This window comes from Alligator mississippiensis, chromosome 10 (assembly GCF_030867095.1).
Source record: "Alligator mississippiensis isolate rAllMis1 chromosome 10, rAllMis1, whole genome shotgun sequence".
Taxonomy (NCBI): Eukaryota; Metazoa; Chordata; order Crocodylia; family Alligatoridae; genus Alligator; species Alligator mississippiensis.
The window spans coordinates 54810900-54823759 of record NC_081833.1 but is presented as its reverse complement, the minus strand read 5'-3'; the positions used below and the strand labels follow the sequence as shown (position 1 = coordinate 54823759).

At 41.3% G+C, this 12860-nt stretch overlaps 1 protein-coding gene across 1 annotated transcript in view; it reads right to left on the bottom strand.

Annotated features, from left to right (window-relative positions):
• ITFG1 (integrin alpha FG-GAP repeat containing 1) overlaps positions 1-12860 on the bottom strand; it is a 234549-nt gene that overhangs the window by 117477 nt on the left and 104212 nt on the right. The window contains exon 9 of the mRNA XM_006271204.4: positions 2209-2303. Coding sequence (XP_006271266.1) covers positions 2209-2303 — 95 coding nt within the window. The remainder of the gene's footprint in view (positions 1-2208; positions 2304-12860) is intronic.

Genomic DNA, 12860 nt, shown 5'->3' with positions numbered 1-12860 from the left:
GTATCCTGTCCCGAACAGTGGCAGAGGTGGATGCTATAGAGGGAGAGTTTTGAACTGGTTAGACCTATTTCATTGTCACTGCCTGCAACTTCATTGGTGCCAAAGGTCACATGACATCACTTCCTGATGTGATACCACTTCCTGTGAGGTCTTTGAATATGGCTCGCTGGCCCACTGGGTGATAAAAAGTTAGTGATCTGGCCCCCTACTCTATGCTGTACATGCGTTCCTGGAAAACAGTGCATAACTCAAATTCACATAAAAGGGAACCCACTTTACACTGTAACCAATAGGGATATGTTTCAAGACCTTGACTGTACTGACCCCCAGACCCATTTCTAACACTTTTACAAGACAAGTTTGGTACTCACTGACAGCAGACAGTACACACAAGCACAGGGCACTATCATAATGGGGATGGCAACTACAGAAACACATGTCGCAGACAGTGAGCAAAGAGCACGGATCCACACAGGAGACTATATTTTGGTGCTTGTCACTCCCACAATGCACCGCACAAAGCAGCTGACTGCGGGTTTCCACCACACAGATCGCATTAGAGTAAAATTACCTCACATATAACAAATTTTTGGTATAAAAAGGGTCATCGCATAGGAGCGAATTCACACATACAGAACCTGCATAAAGTGAGGGAAACCTGTATTAAAAATTTCCTAAAATTTCAATGGACTGCTTATCTTTTGGGCTCACTAACCCACTCTTCCCCCTACTCTACTCCCACTGTCCCAACAAACAATATTTTCTGAAACAGTACTACTACATAAACAAGTTAATCAGTCAACGAATAGATACCATACTATGTGATATCCAGTGAGCTAATTCAACACTCTAATAGCAAATTAATTTAAATTTCACATTAATATGTGCAGTAAGGAGTATAAACAAACATATTTCAACCTGTGGATGACTCATAGAAATATTGTACAATTTTAACTGCAAACACATTAATTTGTTAACAGTTTTTTCTTGAGGAAAAAAAAGAGAGGACTTGATGTAGCTAACAAACCGTTTCTGACAGAAAGTTCTCCTAGTTCTACCCCTGATGTAGGAAGGAACCTAAGGAAGGAAATATACTAGGATGCATTCCTTAGAAAAGGCAAGACAAGAGCACAAGTGTCTATTAGAAACTTCTTTGTGACCAGTATTTAAAAAAAGATTATATTAAAATATGTCATCAAAGAGCTTTTTAAAGCCGAACTGCTTAAAGTTTCTAGTTAACATGTATTACTTTTTCATTTTATTCTTGCAGGATCATCAAAATCTTTCAAAGAAAAATGCAACATTTTTAGAGGAGCTGCTAATATGTATCTAAATCATCCTAATTCAATTATGTTAGAAGTTTCTTTTTAAAATAATAGTACAAATTGAAACTGCTGATTTAAACATATCTTCCATGATAATGTGAATATCAAAAGTAATACATGCTGAGATTTTTTAAATTTAAACTGAAGAGTAACAACTGACATTATCCACTAGTGATGTGATGACTACAGAACTGAAGAACTGTCACTGTGGGGCAGGCTGTAATTACTAGGTTTGTCTTTGCTTAGTGAGCTGCTGATGCTGTGCATTATGATTAAAAGGCCATAGGTCAAGTATGTAAATAGCACAAACATTAAAAACAAAATCAATCCAGAATGTTCTGCTATTTGTAATACATATGAAATAATGAGATTTTCTTCAAAATAAAATTAAATAAAATAACTCTTAAATCTTATTCTTTAGAGCCCATGCTATAACATTTTATTTTAAAGTAATTCCTTTATAAGGGTAATTGGAGAGTCTAAGCACTCATTTGATGAATTCAGCCTTTTATTTCCAAACCCAGAAACAAAGATCTTTAAAAAGCACTCAACATGCTCATTTAAAATATATTGATGGAAAACTCAGAAGTAAACACAATCTTCCCTGAAGTTCTTTTATTCTACTGAGAAATAGAAATGTCCATGGTAAATAGACATTCTTCTCCCTTTGCAGTACTATAGAATACATTTTTACCAAAAACATAACTTAAAAATCTGTCATTAAATAGTTCTTCCATTTGTTACAAGTTAAATGTGAGAAGATATTTGTTCTGCATTTTTTCCTTTCCAGCAGAAGTTTCACTTCCCCATTTCTTTTTGTTTCTTATTTTCTAAATTTAAACGTGGTACTCAATTTTTCTCCACAAATGTAAACTCAAGATACCTGATCCAATCCTAGTTTAGATAAATAGATGGCACTTTTCTGACAAGTTTCATCAGCACAGGCAGGCAGCAGCAGCTCACTTTGCCCATCCCCATCTGCCAAAAAAAGGAAAAGAAAAAAAAACAAAACACTTTATCAATTTACTGAGATTTCTGCAAAAGATCAAATCTTCTGCACATACATAATACCACAAATAGTGATAAGTAAGTGAAAGTTACATGAGTTTGGATTAGATTTTGTTAATTCTTAACTTTGTCACCCTGTAACCCAATTTGAGATTTTTGTTTCAAACTACAAATGAGGTTTTATTTGCTGAAGTAATTACACATTGATCCAGTATACTGATAAGCTGAATCTCAATTTTGTGTGTAAAATAACACATTTAAACAGTATGAATGCTTAGTCACTTACAGAGACACCAGTTTTTCTTGCAGAAAAGGCAGTTCGCACAAGTCTATTTTTGTATAGCTTGTATTTGTTTTGAAGACGCTTGTATTGTGAATGGCACAATGGATAGCACATTAGCACATACACACACACACACACATATATACACATATACATACACACACTATATATACACATATTATACACACACACACAATCTAATGTCACAAGTAAAATAAAATTATAATACTCAAAAGTTACCTAATATTATAGATGGTCCCTCTATTTCAGGTGTGTGGCAGGAGACAATTTTGAGTTTATTCAGCTTTTAATATTCACTTTATTTTACTATTTTCACTATTCTTGCAAGAATATTATCTCCAACATTTTTAATTTGTAAATTCTGACACACTTGAAAGAAGAAATATCTGTTTTATATGTTTAAATAAGGATTGCCTAATAATGTAACTGAGCTTGTAAATATGTATGCAGAACACCAAGCAGACATCTTGAAAATATATTATGAAGTCATTCTATGGATGCTTCATTAGGTCTGACAAGGTGGGCTGTAAAATCCTGCGGTACTGATATATAACTGACACCCAGGAAAAAGCCAAACTGCTTAATGAGTATTTTGTGTCATTTTTTCACCAGCCCCAAGGGACTACTCTGCTCAATACAGTATGGGATGGACAGGGTGAGGGAGAATTGTTACCCTACATCAGTGCAGACCACATGAAGGAGCACCTTGAGAAGCTGGACACCTTCAGTTCATCTGGCCTAGATGGTTTACACCCCAGGGTATTTAAGGAGCTGGCAGGCATATAGCTCAGACACTGGCATGGATCTTCAGGAACTCGTGGCACTCAGGTGAAGTGCCTGAAGATTGGAAGAAGGCCAATGCGGTGCCTATCTTAAAGAAAGGGAGGAAAGCAGATCTGGGGAACTACAGGCCTATCAGCCTGACCTCTATCGAGGTCAGACCCAATGTCTAATGATGTAGACATTGGTATCAGAAATGGACTAGCCAAGTTCGCCAATGACACCAAACTTTGGGGTAAAGCATCAACACCTGAGGATAGGCTGGTGATCTAGGCCGGCCTCAAAAGGCTCATAAAATGGGTGGATGAAAACCTGATGGTGTTCAACACCAAAAAATGCAAGGTACTCCACCCTGGGGAAGAAACCCCACAGCATGCTTATAGGCTCAGCAGTACTATGCTTGCTAGCACCATGGCCAAAAGTAACTTGGGGGTCATGATTGACCAAGGGACGAATATGAGCCACCAATGCGATGTCACAGCTGGTAAAGCAAGCAAAACTCTGGTGGTTGTCATCCTCCCACTGTACTAGGCCTTGGTGAGGCTGCAGGTGGAGTATTGTATCCAATTCTGGGCTCCACAATTTAAAAAGGATGTGGAGAAGCTTGAGAGAGTCCAGAGGAGAGCCATGCGCATGATCAGAGGGCAAGAAAACATGCCTTATGAGGAGAGGCTGAGAGCTGTGGGACTCTTCAGCCTGGAAAACCGCAGGCTCAGGGGGAACTGGTGGCTGCCTATAAGTATATAAGGGGTGTACATCAGGATCTGGGGGAATGCCTGTTCACCAGACTGCCCCAAGAGACGACAAGGTCAAATGGTCACAAACTCCTCCAAGACCATTTCAGGCTGGACGTAACAAAAAACTTCTTTCCTGTCCGAGCCCCAAGGGCTGGAGTAGACTGCCTCTGGAGGTGGTGCAAGAACCTATTCTGGACTCTTAGGGAACATCTGGATGATTATCTTGCTGGGATCCTTTGACCCTAGCTGACTTCCTGCCCGTGGGGCAGGGGGCTGGACTTGATGATCTTCCATGGTACCTTCCAGCCCTAATGTCTATGAAAACTATGAAATACAGCACCATGTTTAAAAGCACTGTATACTCCATGTAGACTTTTTTCCTGCTGATCCTCAAAAGATCTTGAAGTATTTCAGCAAGTTTGGCATGTTAAAAAAGACACGTGCATCTGTACAGTTGGCCCTTTGAAATGTTTTGACTGTCCTCACTCTTAGAAGTAACTCTTGAAGTTCTTTGAACTTATGTAGAATTAGATTTCTGGATGCACGATCATTCTAACAGGTATAGCTTAAAGTATGTTGCTGAACTTAAAGACTCTACTGCAATAGAAATGATAATTAAACCTAAAAAGTGACAAATAAATTAAATGCATTACCTTGAATTTTTAATTCAAAAACTTCTTTATGAAGTTTTACGATATTTTCAAGTGACATGCTAAAGTATGAAAGTGCTTGAATCACAAAAACTGGACCAAATTTTTGCCAAAATACGAAGGAGGTAGACAGAATTTGGATTTCAAGGTCTAGCTTTCAACCACCTATAATCAAATCATTCCTTTCAGTTATCTTTATATTGTTACAATTGTACAATATATTGACATTGTTATATCATTGCAAATAACAATGACTACATTTATATAGGGTAAAAAACATTTTCTAAAAAAAAAAAAGTCAAATCTAATATTCACCATGAAAATCATTTGCTTTTGCTTTGCATTTCGTTTATATTTTTCAGTTAAAGTAGACTAATCAGTTTCAAGTTTTGCTGTCATGCATTTGCATAATACTTAAAATGTTTAGGCTGTAGACAATATATGAAAATATTTTAAACCAAGGAAGAAAGTTTAAGTTGCAACTTTGATAATGGAAAACACTGTTACTGAAAGTATACCTAGACCTAAAAGAAAAAACAAGCTGTGGAAAAAATGCAGAAATACTGTAAAAAGCAAACTTAAGTTTTAGGTCTAAATCATTTTAAAAGAATTCAGCAGAGAAAGTTAATTTGAGAATGTTGTAAAGAATAAGAGCTGTGAGAGTGAGAACTCTCTAACATTAAGTATTTTGTTGCTTCTATTTTACTAGTAAAGATTAAGAACAAGCTTATCTTTTTTCTTTCTTTTTAAAAAAAAAAGTTGTGTGGCAGAATGAATGAAAAATTAAAAAACTGCAGATATTTATTTTGCAGAGAAAGCAGCTCAGTTTGACAGATTTGTTAATTAATGTAATATAATTAAAGTAATGCAGCATAGTGGATTTAAAGGAATTAGAGGTGCAGCTTGTGGAAACAGCAAACAACACTGGGTCTAAGGTAGGGCAGACTGAGGTGCTCTGGGTCAGAATACAAGGGGGTCGAGAGGGAAGGGACCTAACAGTGGGGGTCTACCATAGGCCACCTAACCACGGGGAAGAGCTGGACTGGGAATTCTCTGGTCAGCTCGCAGAGGCAGTCAAGTCAAGGGACGTGGTCATCATGGGTGACATAACTATCCGGACATCTGCTGGGAAGCGCAGTCAGCCAGGTCTGACCGCTCACGTAGGTTCCTAGTCGAATTACAGGACCCCCATCTAACCCAGGAGGTGCACAGTCCCACCAGGGGAAATGCCATGTTGGACCTGGTCCTGGCCACAGGCGATGACCTGGAGAGGGGACTGTGGGTGTTTGACCACCTGGGTGACAGCAATCATCGCCTACTGGAATTCACCATCCAATGCAGGGTGTCAAAGGCCTACAGCAAGACAGCAGCCCTGGACTTGAGGAGGGAGGATCTCAATGAGGTAAGGAGACTAGTCAGGGAGGCACTGAGGTCCCGGAGGGGAGGGGAGTTGGGAGTCCAAGAGGAATGGTCATTCCTTAAGGAGACGATCCTCCAAGCCCAAAGGGTGACAATCTTCACACAAAACAAAGGGAGCAAGAGTGCTCAAAAGCCTCCATGGCTCACCAAAAGCATCTAGGAATGTCTCAAAGCCAAAAAGGAGGTGTACACCCAATGGAAGGGAGGGGCCATCACCAAGGAAGATTATACCTCCATTGCTCGAGATTGTAGGGGAGCTAAGGCAGAGATAGAACTGCGACTAGCTACCTGGATCAAGGATAACAAGAAGTCCTTTTTTAAATACATAGGGGGTAAAAAGAAGGTACCAAGTAATGTGGGGCCTCTGCAGGACATGCTTGGTAATCTGGTGGTAGCACCAGGTGACAAAGCTAGTCCCAACGATCTCCACCCCAGAGTGCTGAGGGAATTGGCAGAGGTCATTGTGGGACCCCTGGTGCAGCTTTACGAGCACTCATGGTGCTCTGGCGAGGTGCCACAGGACTGGAAAAGGGCCAACGTGGTCCCCATTTTCAAAAAAGGGAGGAAAGACGACCCAGGAAACTATAGGCCTGTTAGTCTTACCTCGGTCCTGGGGAAGCTCTTTGAGAAAATTATCCAGGAGCACATCTGCGAGGGACCAGCAGGGGAGATTATGCTTAGAGGCAATCAACATGGGTTCATTCAAGGCAGGTCCTGTCAGACCAACCTGGTGGCCTTCTACGACCAGGTCACAAAAGCCTTGGACGCAGGTGTCATGGTGGACGTAGTCTTTCTGGACTTTAGGAAGACCTTCGACACTGTCTCTCATCCCATCCTCATTAAAAAATTAGGCGACTGTGGTGTCGATGGCTACACAGTCAGATGGGTCGCAAATTGGCTGGAGGGCCACACCCAGAGAGTGGTTGTGGACAGGTCATTTTTGACCTGGAGGGATGTGGGCCGTGGGGTTCACCGGGGCTCGGTTCTCGGGCCCCCACTGTTCAATATCTTCACCAGAGACTTGGATGAGGGGGTGAAAAGCACCTTGTTCAAGTTCGCAGATGACACTAAGATGTGGGGAGAAGTGGGCACGCTAGAAGAGAAGAACAGGCTACAACTAGATCTGGACAGGTTACAGAGGTGAGCAGATGAGAATAGTATGGGTTTCAATACAGACAAGTGCAAGGTATTGCGCCTGGGGACAAAAAACCAGCAGCATACCTCCAGGCTGGGGAACTCCCTTCTTGTCAGCACAGAGGCAGAAAAGGATCTTGGAGTCACTAGTGATTCCAAGATGAACATGGGCCGCCAATGTGGGGATGCAGTCAGGAAGGCTAACTGCACCTTGTCATGCATCCACGGATGTATCACGAGCAAGTCCAAGGAGGTGATCCTCCCCCTCTATGCGACACTGGTCAGGCTGCAGTTGGAGTATTACATCCAGTTCTGGGCGCTGCACTTCAGGAGGGATGTGGATAGCATCGAGAGAGTCCAGAGGAGGGCCACTTGCATGATCAGGGGGCAGCAGGGTAGGCCCTATAAGGAGAGACTACAGGACCTGAACCTGCTCAGCCTACACAAAAGAAAGCTGAGAGGGGATCTGGTGGCCACCTACAAACTTGTCAGGGGGACCAGCAGGCAATGGGAGAGTCCCTGTTCCCCCGAGCACTACCGGGAGTTACAAGGAATAACAGCCATAAGCTGAGAGTAGATTCAGGCTAGATATCAGGAGGCACTACTTCACAATCAGGACAGCTGGGAGCTGGAACCAACTTCCTATGGAACTGGTGCTCACCCCTACCCTGGGGATCTTCAAAAAGAGGCTAGATAATCACCTAGCCGGGGTCGTTTGACCCCAGCATTCTTTCCTGCCCATGGCAGGGGGTCGGACTTGATGACCTGCTTAGGTCCCTTCTGACCCTACCAACTATGAAAGTGAAAAGTGTGAAACAGCAATAAAGATGGTGTGGCAGGAGGCTTGGTGCTCCAGCTACTTTAAGAGCAGGCAGGCTGCAGATGAAGCAGGCAGCAAGTGTGGCAGCAGATAATCAGGAGCCACATGACCCAGAAGGGGGCTGGGCTGGCCTTGCAGTACATAAGTCCAGGCCTGAGCTGGCCCGGCAGGCTGGCCCTGGAGGCTGCTGAGAGAACATCTCCTGGGCAAGATGGTTGCAGCTTCTGAACAATACATAGGAAATTACAGTCTGTGGTAACATCTGCAGGTTTGGGAGGCATGAAAGTGAAGGAGGTCCCAAAAGACCTAGGAGCAGAGCTAGAACATGGGTGAAGTGGGGAGAAAGGACCAGGGTGAGTTAAGGAGCTCTGAAGTAGAACAGACATGACCAGAGAATGTCTGGTGCTGGGGGGCTGAGGGATGGAGGTGACACCAGGAAGGTCTAGATACTTGGGAGTAGAGTGGAGATGGGACTAGAGCAGGTCCAGTGCTGGGGGAGGGGTGGAAAAAGGGGAGAGGGGAGAAAATGACACACCAGAAGGGTCTGGTGCCCAGGGTGGACTAGGTATCTAGGCATTAGTGTAGAGATGAGAGCCAGGGTGGGCCCAAGGACAGAACCAGAACAGACTCATACCCAGGAGTAGGACAGAAGCAGATGAGAGCTCAGCTTGTGAATCCCTGGGGCAGCCTCCCTTTCCTTAAAGGTATAAGTATATCAAGGTATGAGAACAGAAGGGGAGAATCAGGGTAAAGCAAGGGCTGAGCAGCCGTGAGAGGGTGTCACAAGTACCCCTGGGACAGGCCTTTCTTACAGATGGGAAGAAAATTCAGTTGTGCTGAATTATTTAAGGAGCCATCATCTAATAGTGATTGAACTGCTTTGGTTAAGTGGCCAGACCAAAGTGATAGCTCAATTTGAATAAGATGTTTATAACAGTATCGATTGCCTAAAAACTGAAATAATTCTTTAAGATGAGTATGAACAGACCATAGTAATATGGCTATATTTTTTCTTTACAACCAAAAATGGCAATATACAGTGACACTTCCATATTTGTCATAAACATGCTTTTTCCTGAATTTTTACAAGTTTTAAGAAGCTGTAAATAATTACATGTGCTTAAGTTTGAAATAGCTATTCCTTTATTTATCATGTATTATAAAATATATTTATAACATAATAAGAAATTATTTGATCACAAATATTTTTGGGAAAAGGAATTCTGTGATGGATGAAACTGTCTCACAGTCTGTAAAAAGAACGTTTATTATTAAAAATAAAATTAAAAAAAAGCTAGAAAGTAGAAAAGAATTTCCAGGTCACACACTGTGTATTTACTCCCAACTCCCACCTCATACAAGGGAGCTTAACCTACTGTTACATTTAACAAGAAATGTAACTATCCAGCTTATTATGGATAAGGAAGGGTTTATGCAGCATTTAGCTAAATCTAAGACACAACTGACTTGGTACTCCAAATAATTAATAATATTTAATTTGCCACCCATACAGACTACAAAGACCAGTGATCCTTCTAGCATAAATAAAATTTGCTCTGCAGAACGGGAATTTCAAAATGCTGATTTCTAAATCTTTATTTTAATTCAAGTCACATACATTACATAGAAAACACAGTCCTACAGTGTCACTGTTCTTTGAAACTGATTGTACACCATGGACTCAATTATACTCAAGTGAAAGATACAGAAAACTACAACCAATTTGAATGATATCTGTCTCTACATGTCAGAAAAAACATCTGGCCATGTGATCTTTCAAAAACTGCATTATGTTGGTTGCTTGCTTCTCATCTCATTTACAGCATAAATTTGTAAAGTGATTTAAATTAGGTGAAAGTAGTACATTTTCCTAACTGTAAATTGCTACCTTACATCACGGAAGTATCTCTTTTCATGGTGCGTAACATCTCAGATGTGTTTTATAGTATTTATATTTCATATTTTACAAAAACCAAATGTCTGTTTAGTTGTCATTTTAGACTGAAAAGTTTTATACAAGCTAAGATTTTATGTCCACTACTGCAAAAATCAAGTCAAAGAGAACATGACCAAAAGAAACTGGGACATTCTATAAGTTTGCAGTTATAATATTAAAATTTACAGATTACTTTATAAACATTTAGTACAGTAAATCTAGCTTTGCGACTCAATAAAGAGAATATAGGTAGAAGGCCAGGCAGAGGTATACCTGATAGACTAACTGAATTAGGGATGCATAAGCAATTGCTCACTAAAGCTTATTCCTCTTTTTTTTTGTATGGTGTCAGATATCAACTCCCAAATCTGAGCCACTGTCTGGTACTATTGGTCAATGTGCAGATTCTGTTTGCCCTGTCTGTGCACCTGTAAAGATAGCAGCTTTCAATTAAGTGTTGTGATTTTTGTTGGACACCGCATTCACAGAGGAGGCTGTCTAAGATGTTCATCTTGTAAAGTGTTGTTTTAAAGTGTCCCTATCCAGATCTCAGTATGTTCAACTGATTCAATTATTCTATCGTGTGTGTCTCTACCCTGTCTGACTTTAGACCACCAATAATATAAGTGAGAAGCTTGCAGAGCTTCTCTCACTGGCTGATCTGCTGTTGCTTTTCCTTGCAGATGAAAGGTATTAGGGTGGATTACCCACTTTGAAGACAAAATGGAAAGAAATTCTGATTTTACATAGGTTCAAAAGCAGCTCCAACAATCAATACGTTTTGAAAATATTAAGACTATATCAGGGATGTGGAAGAGTGACTTTCTAGAGACTAGAGACATTTCCTGCATTTTAGTAGGATAGCTCAGGAAGGACCAGTAAATACCATATGAAAACACTGCCAAGGAGAGTAAGAACAACAACACCCACACATCTCTGTATCACACCCTCACTATTCCCACTTCCTTTGTAGTTTCCACTCATTTTATACTTGCTGATGCATGACTTGAAATAGTATGTGTTCTTTTGATTCCTTCAGAAACAAATCTTTTGATCAGATAAAGCCCCTTAACATCAAAAGACGCTCAGACACGAAATCCATATTTAAGTGATAAATACATGACAGCAACTATCATACCATTTCTGACAACAGTAAAAGTAAACATAAAAAGAAATTTAAAAGATGGCATTTAAGAATGCTGGCTTACTTGTGAACTGTTTTAATCCAATGCAAACAGTCTAGTATTTGAACATTTCTTTTTGGAAAGAACTGTGTAATTAGTCCAGTGATTGTATTTGTTCCATTATTCAGTTTTGATGCTCTCCAGTATAAGCACTTCCAGCTTTTACTAATTATAGGTCAGACAAACTTGTATTAAGTCTACATATTTGCAGTAAGTCTTTATATGGTTTTTTTTTAAACATGTCTCTGACTAACCAACAGAGACAGCTCTAAACAGCTTATCCAATTTCAAACAATGTAAAAAGATATCTGCTCTTGGTCAGGGCTACTCCCGGTTCCAAATATTCAGTTTTTGGCAATTGAAACCTTTTGTGCAGACTTCAAAGACCACTTAAAAAATAACTGGCTCCTCATCAAAGAGCATAATCCTACTACTAGGAAAGAAATATTTATTGTGAGCATAAGATATAAACACTCACTTTCCATTTGTGTGGATGAGAAGAAAATGGATTTATTTTACATTTAAATAAAATCTTTCTAAGGTTTTTCTCTTTTCATTCAGGATTTCAACTTTCTCAACAGGGGTAAGACGGAGAAAATAAACCTCAGTGGCATGTTTTTAAACCACAGCTGTCCAGAAGTGACAAATCATGACTGAAAAGTCCTGTCAAATGTACTGATGAATACCTCATTGGTGGCAAGTGCCAGATGAATTCAACAGACCAATTAAAACTTTAATGATCATAGATAATTTAAAAACAAAAATAGTGCAGAAAAAAAGTAACAATCGACTCACTCTCATGTTTAGACTAGAAACAGAAACCCACACCTCAAAGTCCTGTCATACATTTTTCTAAACCCAAGTAGCTATTAAAAACATTCTCTTTTGGTGGTAACCCATAGATTAGCCTTACTTCCTTTACTGAACTTAACAAGTACTCCTTATATTTCTTTCCTATGGCATTTCTGTTGCTTTTATTCATAAAAATCGAATTGATCAGAAACATGTTGGTCCCTGATACCCTCTCTCTGGGGCCTGTGGGGCCTGGCCCTGGCATAGAAGGGCAAAGTGGGGTAGGGAAGCTTGCTGTTGCTACTGGGAGCCCTATGCCACCATGGCGAGGTGTCCCCTGCCCATTTGGCACCAGGAGGGGTGGCAGTGCAGAGTTGTGCCCCTTGCTGCTGCTGGGCAGGCAGAGGGCACCTCACCATGGCACTGCAAAGCCCCCAGCAGCAGCATGAGCCACCCCACCCAGTTCTGCTCTGCCCTGCAGCACTGGGTCCCACCCACTGGGCCAGAGGTCCCAGGGGGAGGGCAGCAGGGAAGGGAGTCTGAGCCCACAGTGGGCAGCCCCTATCCCTGCCCACAACGGGCTGTGCTCTGGTGGTGCTGCCCACTGGGGAGGTGGAGGTGGAGCTGGGCTCTGTGCTCTGTTCCACCACAGCACCTCCCACTTAGGCTTTGGCGCTGCTCAGGCACTGCTCCGGAGGGCAGGGGGCTGTGGACCCAGGTCCCTGGCCCTGTAGCCCTGGCAGCTGGGGGTCCCCTCTGGCAGGATTGGGG